At 42.5% G+C, this 16866-nt stretch overlaps 1 protein-coding gene across 1 annotated transcript in view; it reads right to left on the bottom strand.

Moving 5' to 3' along the window:
* The window catches only part of ELP2 (elongator acetyltransferase complex subunit 2), a 1608146-nt gene that overhangs the window by 895036 nt on the left and 696244 nt on the right, over nt 1–16866 (bottom strand). The window contains exon 8 of the mRNA XM_044065497.1: nt 511–657. Coding sequence (XP_043921432.1) covers nt 511–657 — 147 coding nt within the window. The remainder of the gene's footprint in view (nt 1–510; nt 658–16866) is intronic.

Raw genomic sequence — 16866 nt, 5'->3', positions numbered from 1 at the left:
GGATTAAAATCCTGTTCATCTTTAGGATACTGGAATAGGTTGAACGGATGTTGGACTGAAAAAGGTTGAGATGTCTTGTAATGAGTGTAATGTAGAAATGAAGTACCATAGGGGAACTATTTACAAATTATACACATTTTCAAAAAGGAACTAAGAGGAGAACTCAACCCAAAGTGTCAAATTACATGTTAAGAGGAGAAGACAAACAGTACCAATAAATGTAAGCATGACATAAAATCAAGCAACAAGTCACAGACAGATTTGCAAATGGATAGACTACTGAAGGGTGTACAGAAAAGCAGACAGAATTACAATGCATTAAACACATATTAGGCAGAAAAGAGGGAACATGATGACAGAATCATCAAATTATACCCCTGACTGTGTCTTCTGCTGTTTCAGGCAATTTAATTCATAACAGTCTGATTTACTCTTTTTTAAACTAAATATGCAGTCCAACACAAACTCATTACGCCATCCCAGACTGAAGAATCCACAATGCATACATACCATTACTTTTCACCTTGAATATATTTTCTTTCAGTTTTATGAGGTTGCCATTGTCTTCCTCTTCACATGAAGCTGAGGATTTTGTAAATATTCGCCAGATTCTTATCAGACAATCCTGCGCACAGCTTGCTAAGAAAAGATCGCCATCTGTGTTTAAACAGAAAAGCATCATGTAAATAAACAGCACATAAAGGGTAATGCAGTTATAGATGTCTTGTAACTTACTAACCAAGCAGAGAAAAAAGCACCAGCCAGTGGCAAATGTTAACTCGCACTAGAGTCGAATAGCAACAATGCTGCTTAAAGAGGATCCATACCACATAAATGTATCATAACTCAACAATAAGACAACCCCATGGACATTCCCAGTAAATGAAATATTACACATGTTGATTCGATACAAAAAAAAAAAAGCATCCTTATTTGAGGGACAGGCACTCGTGTATAATATTATAGTCAAACATCATGTTGAAGAAATCTTACGACAACATGGTTCGTTCTATAGGATCGGGACGCAATACAAACTCAGTGAAACATGAATCAAATTGTCATCATCATAAGACAGTATGAGGTAGTCCTATTAAAGACACATGATCTTATTTACTTGATTTTCATTTGTTAACCAGGTAAGTGAAGTGGCCTGAAGACCCTTTTCCAGGCATGACCCAGGCCACAGACAAAAGCAAAAACATTTTTAAAGTATAAAATCAAGCATAACAAGAAATTAACATAGGTACAGAATCAAAATCTGCAGCAAAGTAAGAACAAAAGTACAGAAGTTAACATGGAAACAGTACATAGGGCAGAGTACACAGCTAAAAACACAATATGTGGAAAAGCTATTCATGTAAAAATCACAGTGCTAAAGCTGATAAGGCACTGAAAACATCCTGAAGGAAATTGTTAAAATATTGGGCAGAATACATTAGTGAAAAACATTATGGTGTTGATGCTAAAATGCATTTGGAATGACGATTCTCTCTTTGAGCTTAGAAAGAATGACTTAAGACAAGAGTTGGAAACAATATATCCAGGACAGAATTTCCCCAGAGCCATCAGTAGGAATACCATCTCATGTCTCCCTTGAAAAAGGTTGCAAGTCTCATGGGAATAACCTGGTCAACAGAATGCAAACAACAAGCAATAAAAAGAAGGTGAATGAAGACAGCAGCAAAGATGTGAACATGAGTAATTCTTTATTACATTAAATGAAAAGTGGCTGCCATTTGACAAAATGTTAGATAAGTTTATACACCCACCACAGGGATGGAAGATCTGTAGTGCTGAGCTGGATTCTGAAACACATATTGTCTTGTTAAGAATGGGAAATTGCAACAACCGTGCTGCTAAGAGAAAACTGCAGTGTTAAGAATGACTGTATGCTCATAAATGCTGTGCATTTCAGTAGTTCAGACTTCAAATGTCCACAGTTTTCTTTTATGATCATTCCTCTTTAAGCAAAGTTTCTAAAATACTTAAGTCTAGACTGAAAGATCATTTTGCATAGCTTATACAAATGTCTGGCATGCAAAAGCACCAGGGGCTTGGATTCATTTTCCAATACTCATACTGAAATGAAGCATAAGAGCATGTGGGGGTGGGGGTGTTACACTCTTGAGTGCACTGTCCTCTATATGACATGTTAAACTGAGATCCCCAAATGCCTGAGTTGGAGGTAACTCAGGTTAACATAAAAGATTCCATGGTACTTTCATAAAATAGCTGGGGAATTTCCCTAATGCTGTGGCCAGATTTCTCAGACGTTAGTAAGAATACCAGCTTGTGTCACCCCTTAAATGAGGCCACAGGCATAAGTGGGACTAACCCAGTCAAAAGCATGAAAAACAAAAGTAAATACATAAAACAGTTGGTTCTATAAATGAAAAAAAATGACAATTGCTGCAAACATGGTTTACTGAGAATAAGCTGCCATTATTAGCATTTGGTGAATTTTTAAGAGCCAGCCAACCATTAACTGGATTAAACAGTCTACAGTACCTCTAGCCTAAATGTCGACAGTATAGTCAAACAGGAACATCAGAAATGGAACCAATGAATGCCTTCAGCTCTATCAAGGACTACAAAATTCATTAATATTACAGCAAATCTAGTCATTCTTGGTGCACTTACATATCTTTTGAAACAGATCAGTTAACTAAGAGATCTACATTGGCATGACTAACTCAGTAAATTTTAAGTGAAAATCCCGAAATCTGACTAAGATAGAAACTACATTTTCCAAAGTCCGGCAAAATATATATGGACACTTTTAATACTTTTCCAAGTAAACTAATATTTTTATATTACATGCGTATCACCCAGGAAATAAAAAGCAATTTTTTCCACTAAAAGCAGAAAAGAAAAATCAAAAACAATTACAATAAGTACTGAAACAAAACTATAAAACACATTTTTAATAAAAAGGGAACAATTTACGTATATCTCACTGAAAATAAAAACTTTTCTGTTAAAATACATGGAAAATTATAGATTTCTGAGCTTTATTTTTATGTAAAATGGAGGAAAGTTTTCGTCAGATTTCATATGAGAGACATGAGACCCTCTGATGACAAACTATAATTCAAGAATAACAAGTATACAGTACACAAATTATGTCTGCAGGCTTAGACAAGTCACAGCGATGAGTAAAACAAAGTTTAATCAGTCACATACCTCTGGGAGGCATGATACTGTGTCAAAGTAATATAACGTACAGAAACAAATTCCATCTCATTATCAAAAATATCCACAGCTACATTTTGATTAATGACATACATATTAGTGTAAAAATTATGAGTACTTTTCTTAAAATACAGAGAAGTTTACAAAGTAAGACTTAAATAAACCAAACATCCTCTCAGTCAATTAGTTGTCAATTACCATCAACGAGTAAGGTAACAAGGTTACTTTTGTTTATGGAGAATAAATGTGCATTTTAAAAGATGCTGCCCGATTCCAAAGTAAAACAAAATCATTTTACAAACTTCACAGAATAGTCTTGCTGTCCTCAATGGAAGTGAGTGAAACTATACAAATCTGCATAGGCTAATAACGTGGACTCTGAATAAGCATTCTCTATGGCATTCATTATGAGCAATGAAAGAAGTGGACTCAGAAAAACTGGGGTATACCTCTAAGTAGAGATCAACAGCAACAATTACTTGTAACTGTGTAACAGATTCTAGTTGGTAAATAAGGTGGACACCATTTAATAAGATATAAACCAAAACCTAATTTACTTAAACACATCAGAAATATCATCTTGAGACACAATGTTAAAAGCAATTATCATGTCAATAAAACTAAAACTATAACTACAATTATTGTTTCTGGTATAGCCATTCAATTAATTTTCTCTCTGCAGTCAAACTGGAATTTTTCTTTATGAAACCCATGTAGAAGCCTACCCAGAAGAGTTTGTTTGTGTCTTTCGGCTTTTCCCGGTTAGGGATTGCCACAGTGGAACTCCAGTCCGCTAATGATTGGCAGAAGATTTTTACGTGCCGAGTTTGCCAGCCCTGATGCACAACCTTCAATGAAGGTACATCCATTCACGCATGCCTCCACACAGAAGACGCACTAGCTGAGAATTGAACAGCACAATGTCTTGCTGTGAGGCGACAACGCTACCGCAGCACCACCACAGCAGTACCCAGAAGAGTATTAACTTCAATATAGCCTAAAAAATGAGTAGTAATTAGTTTTTCCAAAACTGAGGATAAAACAGTCATAGAATAAGAAGTTATGTACTCACCATAACGTTCCATCTGAGTAGGTAGCTTCATTTGTCTGCAACCTGTGGGTCTTGGATCCGATATCGGATCCGAGCCGGCAACTTGTTTCATAGCTAATGAATCCGAGCTCCTAGCTCCTCCCCTCACCCATAATCCGCTGCCAACCCTCCATGACCTCAGATCAAGTTTGCCCCTCAATATGTACCCAAAAAGGGTATTCCAACTTACATAGATCCGTTGAAGGCCAGGGGGAAGGAGTGGGGGATGGCTGCAGACAAATTAAGCTACCTACTCAGATGGAATGTTATGGTGAGTACATAACTTCTTAATCTGAAGTAGGGACTTCATTTGTCAGCAACCTGTGGGACAGAGTCCCCAGCTACCTGAATCTTGGGTGGCCATCATGGAAGGATATTGTGGAGCACTGCAGAGCCAAAGGATGATCTCCCTCTAGAAATCACGTCCAGTTTGTAGTGGTCAATAAAGGTATGAGATGAGGCCCAAGTGGCTGCCGAACAAATATCATCCAATGGAACTCTTGATTTGAAGGCCGCAGAAGTAAAGATGGAACGAGTGGAATGTGCACGAACTCCTTCAGGTGCGGGTCTCCCAGAAGCTTGGTACGCTAGCAGGATACATTGTGAAATCCAGCATGATAGAGAGATTTTTGATATTGCTTTCCCCAAATTAAATTTGGCAAAGGAAATGAACAGCTGATCAGATTGTATGTGACCAGCTGTTCTAGGAGTATAAAAACGTAGCTGCCTATGAACATCTAATGAGTGCAGCTTGTACTCTCCTTTATTCTGATATTTAGGAAAGAAAACCGGTAAATTTATGGATTGATTTATATTGGTTTCTGATGCTATTTTGGGAAGGAAGGAGGGATTGATCCTGAGGTACACTCTGTCCGGATGAAAGATCAAATAAGGAGGCTTCACAGAAAGAGCTTGAAGCTCCGAAACTCTCTTCACAGAAGTAATGGCTACAAGGAATGCTGTTTTCCAGGACAAGTATTTGAGATCTACTGAAGCAGCCGGTTCAAAAGGTGGAGCAGTCAGGGCTTGAAGAACTAGTGAAAGATCCCAAGGTGGTATGTCTTTTTTATAGGGGGTCTAAGCAAAAAGGTGCCCTTGAGAAAGGTTTTACACAATTTGGCCGACATCAAGGGCCCTGTGTCATGTCCCACATGGTAATGGGAGATGGCAGCCAATTGCACTTTGACAGTTGAGCAACTAGCGCCTTCCTGAAAAAGTTCGGTTAGAAAGTCTAATATGGATGGAAGAGGAGCCGTAAAGGGATCTAGATTATGATGCTCCGCCCATACGGAGAAACGTTTCCATTTACTGCGGTACACTTTCCTGGTGGAGGGCTTATGCGCTGCCACAAGGATGGCTTTGACTGGTGAAGAGATACCGGGAGTCCTAACTAGGAGTGGAATTGGAGCAACCAAGCCGTCAGCTTCAGATTGTCCAGATTTGGGGTCGGTAAGTCTGACGGATGGGAGATTACATCCGGACTGGGATCCAGAATCCAAGGGGGATTCACTAGGTGAGACCACAGGTAAGGGAACCAAATTTGCCGAGGCCAGAATGGGGCAATGAGGATCATCCTGCTCCCCAACTGTGAGGCTTTCTGTAAGAGTTGCAGCATCAGGGGTGGAGGAGGATAGGCATAAAGTAGACCAGGTGGCCAAGCAAGCACCAGAGCATCTCTTGGGGTTTCCCCTGGAGGGGGAATCACAGCGAAGAAATTGCCGCATTTGGTGTTTGAGGGAGAGGCAAAAAGATCGCAGCAGGGTTGCCCCCATATTGCGAATATCTGCTTCGCTACTGGTGGGTTGAGAGACCACTCGTACGGGGTAAGAAGGGTGCGGCTGAGTTTGTCCGCTAGGATGTTGGCCCGCCCCGGAATGTGCGTTGGAATCAGAAAGCGGTTGGTGGAAATCGCCCATTCCCACACTCTCACGGCTTCGCGGCACAGAGGGTAAGAACTGGTTCCCCCCTGTTTGTTGATGTACCAGACAACCGACATGTTGTCCGACTGAATTGCAATCGTTCCTACGGGGAGGAGATTCTGAAGTGCTTGCAACGCATACAGCACCGCTCTCATCTCCAGAACGTTGATATGCAGGGAGGTCTCTGTATCGTTCCACGTGCCTTGGACGGTCCTGCCTGAATAATGCCCCCCCCACCCGAGGCGGGAGGCATCCGTGGTCACCGTGGCGAGAGGGGGAGAGGTGCAGAAGGGTCGGCCCGTATGGAGGTCCGGAGCATGGAGCCACCATAATAGAGCCCTCCTGCAAGCCTTGCTGATAGCAATGGGGTGATGGAGAGGAAAAGACAGAAAGGACCATTGTACTAGAAGGGTCCATTGCAGTACCCGCATGTTCAGACGCGCACATGGAAGGAATGTTATCACTGCCGCCATGCAGCCCAGCGCCCTCAGGACCAATTCCGCCGGTGGGGTCTCTGATTGGAGGATAGCCCGCACATGAAGTTGCAAATTCCATAGCCGTTCCGACGTCAGAAAGGCTCGTAGCTTTCTGGTGTCTATTCTGGCTCCTATGAATTCTATGACTTGTGTCAGGGCCAGAAAGGATTTGTCAGCATTGATGGTGATGCCTAACTGTGGGGCTAGGCGGAGAAAGAAATCTCTGGCTGAGCAAAGTAGATACCTTGTTAGGGTGGTCAGGAGCCAGTCGTCCAGGTACGGAAAGACCTGTATTCCCTGGAGTCTCAGGTGGGCCGCAATCACTGCTAATACCTTGGTGAACACCCTGGGGGCTGTGGTGAGGCCAAAGGGAAGGACCCTGAACTGGTAGTGACTGGCTCCCAGCCGGAAGCGGAGGAACCTCCTGGATCGTCTGTCCATTAGAATATGGTAGTACACATCCTTGCGGTCTATAGAGCACATCCAATCGTTCTCCCTTAGAAGGAGGAGAATAGATTGAAGAGTGACCATTCAGAATTTTTCCTTGGTTACCGTCAGGTTCAAACGGGACAGGTCTAGAATCGGTCTCAAGTCCCCCGTCTTTTTTGGCACCAAAAAGAACCTGGAGTAGAACCCTAATCTGAGCTGGTCTTGGGGGACGGGCTGGATGGCTCTTTTTCTTAGCAGCTGCTGAATTTCTGCGGCTGTAGCCTCCCTCTGATCGGGTGGTATATCGGGGAGGTTCTTGAATTTGGGGGCATGAAGTAATGGGATTTTGTACCCTCTGGATATAATTCAAAGCACCCAGCGGTCTGTCGTGATGGGACTCCCATGCCGCTAGGTGCTCCGAGAAGTGCCCCCCGACTGCCTCCAGAGTGGTGCAGTCGGGCAACCCTTCAGGGCTGCTGCGTGGGCCGGTCAGAGAAAGGTTCTCGGGACCCAAAGTTTCTTGGACCCCCTCTGCCCCTGGGGCAGCGTCCTCCCTGTCATCCTCTGCCATGGAAGGACTGGTTGTCCGGAGCGGGTTGGGAATGTTGCAATTTCCGGAACCACATCTTCCTCTGACCCTTTTGGTTCTTCGAAAAGGACCGCTGGGGAGCAGAGAAGCGGACTCTGACGGCAGACGAAGTCTTCCCGTTCTTCTCACTCTGGACAAGTGTCTCGCGAACCGTTTTGCCAAACAGGGCAGAACCATCAAAAGGGGCGTTCGCAAAGGACGCTTTAAAGGGCTCCCCAAAGTCACAATGACTTTGCCAGGCCTGACGTCTCATGACTAGGCCCACTCCACTAGCTCTAGCAGCTCCCTCGGTGGCGTGGGACAATAGCCGCACAGAAGTATTTGAAATGGATCTCAGAGTGGCCATTCGGGTGGAGTACAATTGTTTGTCCTCCGCCGAACATGGACTCAGGGGGGGAGGCAGAGTATTCTTTGATAAGATCCCGCTGCATCCTGATAACATGTGCCATATAGTTCAGAGACCTTACCGAAAAGGTCGCTGAACTAAAAACTCGCTTCCCTAAGCGGTCCATTGAGCGGGACTCCTTGCTCAGTGGATGGACTGAGGGGCTCTCCTGAGCTAGTTCCCCCTTCGTGGCTGCCGCCGTCAACATGGCATCTACGGGGGACCCTTGCTCCAGTGTGACCAGTCTGCGGGGGGGCTTAGTATCCTGTCCGGGCGTTTGGGTATTGGCTCCACGGTGTCCGGGTCCTTCCACGCCCTGGTGGTAATAAGGTCCACCAAGGGGTCGGCCGGAGGGGACACCCAAAAGGTAGACGGGCCTGCTTCGAATGCCTCCAGAAACACGGACTCATCGGAGGAAGACTTGGGGGCAGACCACCCACCTCTGATCCTCAGCATCTCCATGATGTCTCCAAAGGAGACATCCTCAGGGGGCGATCTTGGGGAGCCTTCCCCTTCATCCAAGTCCGTGTCCTCAGTTAAGGACTCAGGGGAGTCCACGTGCCTCCTCTTACACTTGTGCTTGCGGGGCACTTCCTCGGGGGGGCTGTCCGAGGAGGTCTCACCAGCAACATCCTGTTCCAATGGAACAACCTGGGACATTGAAGCAGGCTGTCCCTGAGGCCGGGTGATGGAAGCCTGGCCCAGCAGAGAGGGAGTGCAGGGTGGAGCCGAGACAAGGGCCGGGGGTCCGGATGCTCTCGACAAAGCCCTCTCCACTACATCGAAGGCCGAGGGGGAACCACTCTCCCTGGGCTCCGAGAGCCGGCTCCCACTCGGATCCGATGAAGGGATCGGAACTGGCACCGAGACCATCGGATCCGAAGGACCAGTGCGCTCCGACCTGGACGGAGCCGAAGGCACACTGAATCCCTCATATCCGAAGCTCGGGCCACGGCTCCGAGAGGTCGGATCCGACAGACTCGAGGGCAAGGTCGGATCCGAAGTACCAAGTACTGTCAGCACCGACCCACCCCCGGCTCCGATGCTGCTCTGCTCCAAATGCTCTGAACCCGGGTAGCGGGTCGGAGAAGGAGCAATTGGAGCGAAAAAGGGTGTCGAGCTCCCCACCGAAGGGGGGGGGGAGGCAAGAGCACTCCCATCTGCAGATGGGCCTGGATGAATCTTCGCATCATCCGGTCCAAGTCTGCATCAGACATGCTGAATGTTGATGTCGAAGAGGCCACCGAGGCAGGCCTGGAATGGCGCCTCGATGACCTCGATGGAGATCGGGCCTCCTCCACCTCGGGCCCTGGGGAGAAGCAAGGAGATCGGAGCCGAGGAGGAGCAGACCTAGAAGCAGTGGAGGGAGAAGCCCGCTTAGCTGGCGGGGCCGAAGCGGAGGCCTCAGCCCGCCACTTGTGGTGCTTCTCCCTCCGTTTCTCCCTCCTAGCCTCCCTGTCCTCAGGCGCTTTAGCGGGAGTTTGAGTCCCGGTCGAAGGAAGGGGGGCAGGAGTGGCAATAACCACAGCCTGTGGTAGTGCCATGGGAGCAGCGGAGGCCGGAGCCAAGACCGGGGGCAAAAGTCCCGCCAGGACCAGCTTCGACCTCCGCTCTTTCAGTGCCCTGGGGTTGAATGCTGCACAAATGGTACAGCCTGAGGTGAGGTGTTCAACCCCAAGGCACCAAACACACCGAGTGTGGCCATCAGCCAGGGAGAGCTTATGGCCACACTCGGTACATTTAGAAAAAATGGCTTTTGGAGCCTCAGCCATACTTTAAAGAAAAAAGGAGTGCTACACAAACACACAGGCCCCAAAAACACAACACACTCAGGCCCCAAAAACACAACACACACACTCACTAACGACCAGCGAAGGGAGGGAAAAACTATGTAAAAAAAATTTAATATTACAGGGAACCTAACTCTTACACACTTTTTTAAATTAAGGTAGAGAAATTTGACTGAGAAAAACAGACTTAACTGACGATTTTTTGCTAGAGCTCAAGGAATCCAGCCATCCACAAGTGCGGCAAACTAGATCTGAGGTCATGGAGGGTTGGCAGGGGATTATGGGTGAGGGGAGGAGCTAGGAGCTCGGATCCATTAGCTATGAAACAAGTTGCCGGCTCGGATCCGATATCGGATCCAAGACCCACAGATTGCTGACAAATGAAGTCCCTACTTCGGATTTATAATTAACTGAGCACTTATTCCCCCCTTTTAATAACTGATTCCAACAATATACGTATTAAATAAACGCATTTGGAAAAAAACACTTCACACAGCCAAATGTCATGTCATTTTAGAAAAGGAGAACAAATGTGAGAGGGAACCCACCAAAGACAGGGATACATAGAAAAAACAAAAAGGGGATGCAAGGATGTTAATGCTGCAACAGTGATTTGTTTCAACATCTGCTGTAAAGATATGCTTACTAACATAACCATACTATGCTCATCATTAGATCACCGGTGCAGTAGCATAAAGCTATACGGGACAGATACAAAGATTAGAAAGGAAAAAGTGGAAGGCATACAGCCAGAGTATGGGAGACCATGGAAATACAAACAGCAAATTCTTTTCTGCCTTTAGAAAAATACACTTTTAATATATTTTCAAGTAATCTACTATAATGTAGAGGAAAGGGGGGGGTGGTAAAAAGGAACATTCCCATCCACGAAAAAGAAAAAAGCATCTGTTTAACCAGCCCTGTTTGCAAGGAATCTTGGTAAAGAATTGATGTAACTGTCTGCTGTGAATGGAAGTAAAACAGGCCAACTTGGGGCGTTTTATGACTAACAGTGGTTCTAAGGCCCACAGCTTCAGGCTCCCACACATCTTCAACTTTGACTTCTTGGGTAATTTGGCCCCCGTGCAAAATGTGGGATATTTGTTGTAACAGATTAAGAATGGGGGAGGGTGGACAGAGAGAGAGAGACAGACCTGTGTTCTTTTGGACTTCATAGATCCACTAAATGAGTTCTTCTTTGGTGAATTATAGGATTGGGGATGACAGTGTTGGGTGCAGACAGATTTGAAGCACCACTTAATGTGAAGTCTACCTAAAGGAATCATGAGGGTGGATGAAGCCATGTAACCTAAAATTCTTAGGAAATCCCTTGCTATGGAAGTGGTCCAATTCTGTTGAGCAAGATTTAGGAATTGCTGATATTAGAAAAAAAAACATCCTCTGGAGACAGTTATATTACCATCAACAAAGTGTCTAGAAGGCATCCAATAAAGATTAACCTGTCAAACAGAACCAGGGAAAACTTTTCCAGATTTAACCTGAAACCTAGACTGCAGAGTGCTCCAGAAAAAAGTGAAGGGATGCAGTCCAATCTGCCTGGTCCCTCTGGTGATGCTCCCCAGGAAGTCACTAATGCCAAGGTCCTGTCGAACTGGAATTTAGGCACCTTCACTGAAGAAGAAAGATACCATCCATGTTGTTTTGGGATTTGATTAATTTCCTCCCAACAGCCAAGTCTCTGCACAACTTAATGGCAAGTAAATTTATAAGAGCTTTTTTGCAACTCTATTTGCTGTCTGTCATGTTTTGACCACATGACATACATCTGTTGAGGTATGTCTGCTGCCACTCCCAGGAATATGTGCTGCCTTGTTGTGCTACTCCTTCACACACACTTCCAACTTTCACGTAACTTGTGTCATGGTTTTGAATTCCCTGCAATGCTCTTTCACACCACAGGGCTCTTTGTTATTATTGTGTCAATGAGGATTACATTGGAGGTCTGTCCATCAATTCAGAGACATGAATCTTTTTTTTCTCTCTCTAGCTATGAATCCCTATTTTAATATCAGCATGCCCTCATGCTTAAGCAGACATACAGTGCGTGAGGAAGATACCCAAAAGTTTAGCATATTATCCAGACATCCAATATCTTTGACAGGATACATCCCATACAACTTTATGCTTGTGCAAAAGTGATCTAATGATGACCATTTTATACTAACTTTACAAATTTTAGATCTGTGACATCAAAACAGGTATCATTACTTCTTCTTCTTTCAGCTTTTCCTAGATAGGGGTCGCCACAGCAGATCACCTGTCCGCTCTTGATTGGCAGTGGAGTTTTACGGTGTCGAGTTGCCAGCCCAGCACCCAACCTTCCACAGAAGGCACACACACTCACGCCTAGGGCCAATTTAGAGTGTCCAATCCACCTACAGCATGTCTTTGGGATGTGGGAGGAAACCGGAGCACCCTGAGGAAACCCACCCAACCACAGGGAGGACATGAAGACTGCACAGAAGGCACCCCAGCCAGGGATCAAACCGGAGAACCTCTTGCTGTGAGGCGACAACACTAACCACTGAATAACTGAAAAATAAACTACACATTAAAAATAAAACGCACAAAAAATATTCACTAAAAGACCAATTTTGCAGCTAACTTATTCAATCATAAAATACATAGATTGGAGGAGAAGTGTTATAGTAATAGGAAAAACAACATGGAGTACAAAAACATACAGAAAATAAAATAGGTCCATACTTTTAACTATGCAGCAGTACACAGCATCGCCATGGAAGTTACTAGCATATCAACATAAATAAATTTATAGACCTCAACAACTGCTCAGCCATAAAGCTGTACTCTGCTTCAAAATAAAACAAACCCTTCCACAGTAAACACAGACAAAGAAACAGTGAGTGGAGACAGCACCTAGCTTAGCCTCAGCAGTAACGTTTATTTGTTACAATGTAATAATAATAAAAAAAAATTAAAGGACATTGCAAACTACAATGGGTCAATAAGATCCTACCATTAATATTAATGCAAGCGGGAATGGCCTGAAGCAGCTTAAGCTGATAACCCACAAAGTTTCTAAAGTTTAGAAGAAATTTCTTTTATTTAATAAAATGTTCTTCCAAAAAATCTGCCCTTTTCTGAACATATCTCAGCTTACAATAACTGCTAGCTTTTCCCAACTCTAATCAATTTGTATCAGTTTCATCGTTTTTTAAGTAATTATTTTTCTTTTAATAGGAAATATATTTCAACATCAAATCATGAATTATTAGACTTTTTAGCAGTCTTAATATGAGTAGAAGTTTCCTCAAATTTCCCCGGTCTAAATTTATATCAGTGAACAAAAGTATTCACTCCAGTCCTAAGAAATGAGAAAAACATTACATGATATATATATATATATATATATATATATATATATATATGTGTGTGTGTGTGTGTGTGTGTATATTATCAAAATAGGGGAAGTTATCTCCACAAAGAGACTGGTCACCAGTGAAGTCCTCCAAGTTCTGTGCTGGAACCCCTTCTATTTGACATCAACTTTTCTGAAGTAAAAGTCAATACTAAAAGGCTCTGGCTGACTAAGTGTGCAGATGAACGGCAAGCTAGAAGCAGTCACCGAATCCCCAAATGACCTATGTCCTGCATCAATGTTTGTCTTAAATAACTGGCACCAAAATCATGGACTGAAACTAAATGCCAAAAAATGATTTTGTGTATCCTTCAGGAAGTCATATATCCCAAAAAACTACCACATTAACAATACAACCCACTAAGAGCTGATCCAGTGTTTGGGATGTGGGAATTTATGTGGACAGGGACCTAAGTTTTGACCAACATGTGTCCATTGTTGTAAGAAAGTCATTTTACACTGCACAGCTTATAAACAAAGGGCTTGTGTTGAGATCTAGGGATGTCATTGTCTCCCATTACTCACTCCTCATTAGGCCAATCACTGTATATAATGCACCTTTGGCATGTATATGTCCAGGCACATGCAACAACTGGAACTCCCGTAGAGATACCTTACTAAAAGGATACAAGGCCTAAAACAACATGACCTACATGGACCATGAATCCTTGAACCAAACACTAATGGATTTACTGCACAACAGCAATCAAATGGAATCAGAATTATTTGTAGTGATCTAAACCTCTTCTGCAAAAGCAAGAGAACAATTTCAAAGAAGATACCGCTGCTGTGGAAGACATGCCCCACCCACATAAAACAAAGTTCAACCCTGTCCATATTCTAGCTCAACTTGGAGCTATGGATGGGAAGCAGAAAATTTACCCCAGGGCCACCTCTTGTACTACTAATGGACAGAGGCAGCTCCTAAATGCTTTCTCTCATACAGGAGTCCCCTCAAATTATCTACGGTATGATCCCTGATATTCTCATTAGAGTAAATATATAATTATCAACCATGGGATAGCTGAGGCCAATCTATAACCAAATGGGGTAGGGATAATTCAAACACACAAAGGGAAACTGTCTAGGCTTAAAATGGCCCTCAAAGGCAGCTAAGCCTTGCACTTATCTATGAGCCTATAAATATGCAACACCCAGATGATGGTCACTTATAAACTTCACAACTGTGAATCTTTAGACCCGAAGATGAAAGAATCCAATCAATAAGGAGTGCCCTAAAGGGAAATATCTACTAGGATGATTACCTGATGACCATACCTCTCAAGTCCAGACCATTACCTCATATTTTTGGCCTGTTCCTCAAACAAATTGTGTTTTTCTGGTATATCACCAAGGACTGAAGTTACTAATAATGACATACATTTCAGTTTCAGACTTCATAGCCTTCAGAAAAATGCATGCTAATACCAATCCTATTAAACAAGTAACTATTCTAAGTTTATAAGAGCAATCAATATTTAAAATCTGTGACTATTTTTGGGTCTTTGCTCCCCCCCCCCATATTTAAGGCTTTGTCCAGATTTATTGAGTTATGAGGCTGGGAGCCTTGCAATAATTATTAAGAACTAAAGGGTCTGGAATTAGACAAATGTGATTAAATCGTCTACAACCAATGACTTGTTTCAGCTGTTAACTAATCAACTTACTTAAACTAAATAAATAACAAATCTAAGATACTTACAGGAAGGTGAGGAACACCAACATATAAAGAGCATTTTTGCAATGCAATCATTAAGAGTCATGGTGTAAAATATTAATTCACAACATGCTCAGTAAATATGTGCTGAACCTCAGTTTTTAACAACTGATAATACTCAAACCAATGTGTCCATCTCTACATCCAAATACTATATAATAATGAGCAAAATTACCACTGTGGTTCTCATCTGAAGACTATGGCACACAAGTACACAAAAAATGATGTGCTCCCAAACAACTAAACCAAGATAAAACAATTTAGGGTCCACGCAGATAGCACCTGTACTATGGCACATAACCATCACATCCAGTATTAGTTTCTGAAAGTGAAAAACTGATTCAGTTTTGCAAGTAAGTGCTGGACATTTGAAACGCAACTATGCACAAACTGTGACTGATTATTCATCACATAAACAAAACAAAAACCTCAACCATAAAACCTACATAAACAAAAAAACTTAGTAATATGACTTGCAGAGCCATTCGACATAAATAAAATACAAAACTTCAATGTAAACATACTAGTAATAGGAATAAAACATTCCCAACTGCAAACGTCCAAACCAAAATATTTTGCAGTTGAGTGGCAGCATGTCCCTCATACACATGCTCGAGTGTGTACAATCAGATACGCTCTGCTTTTGTAATACAAGAAACACCTACTCTGCAAAGCAGAGCTGACTGACATTTTGCTTTCTGTGGCTGGGTTACAGGCAGAATGATCCTTCCAGGCAGGAAAGCAAAAACAGATGTTAAATCACAGACTAGCCAAATGAGGTACAGATTAGGAAAAAATGTGCACACAATAAATCAAATAATACCTGTTAAATTGTAACAAGGCATTTTTGTAAATGCTAAAAATATTCACTTGTTGCAAATAGTAATTTTGTACAGCAAGAATTACACTTCACTTTTAGCATTTTGACATAAACACAAAGACATCGACTACAACTAGCACATTCCTCAAGAGATAAAGAAGAAATCACCTTATTACAAGTAACAGAGTATTATGAAAATTATGAGGCTGCTAATTACAGTTTTAATGTATGGATTTACATTCCGATTTACATTCCTGATCATTTCTAACTGCTTCACCCCATAATTTCGTTTTTATGATGATTTCTCTCACACACACACATATATATAATGTTATATAAAATGTATACACACAACTTTTCTGTTGAGCAATATTTGCAAAGAGATAGCACAATCTCTTTTTCTAGGATGGAAAACATATATTTTGGTGTAAATCTAAAACGTATTATCATCATTTCATAAAAGCCATGAAAACAATGAAGATACACTGTACTGATCTTCACAAGAGCTTTCTACAAAGGGTTAATCATGTTCCTTAGTCCTAACATTTGTCAAAGCTATTGCCCCATTACCCTTTCGGCACTTTAGTTATTGGATGCAACATCTCCCAATATTTCACAGTCCTCCCACGCTAATTATGAATCATCTTAAAAAAAAAACTGGAAAAAAAGTCTCATTAGGCGTATTTCACAAACAGGGGCAGCTGTAAATTTTTTGAAACAATAATCCACAAAGAAAGGCATTTAGGAAGGACTGCCCACACATGACCGGCTAAAAAAAATTAAATGTCAATGAAGCACATATGTCACAGAAACACACATTAACGTATTAACGAATCATCGCATTTTCATCCACATTAATGACTTCTTCAGATGTGAACTAATATCAACAAATACACCCTTTTTATACCCACAATATCCACAAACTTACCAATGAACTTCCTAGAAACAATGAAATGAGGGATTGAACTGGTTTGAGGTTACAGGTTTTTCGACCTAACAGTCAGCACTGCAATCTACGATAAATATCCAAAATGAGCAAAATGCTCTGTCTCCAGTTTT

The sequence above is a fragment of the Protopterus annectens genome, chromosome 3.part0, assembly GCF_019279795.1.
Source record: "Protopterus annectens isolate FY-2018-M chromosome 3.part0, PAN1.0, whole genome shotgun sequence".
Lineage (NCBI taxonomy): Eukaryota > Metazoa > Chordata > Ceratodontiformes > Protopteridae > Protopterus > Protopterus annectens.
This window is presented reverse-complemented; position numbering and strand designations above follow the sequence as displayed.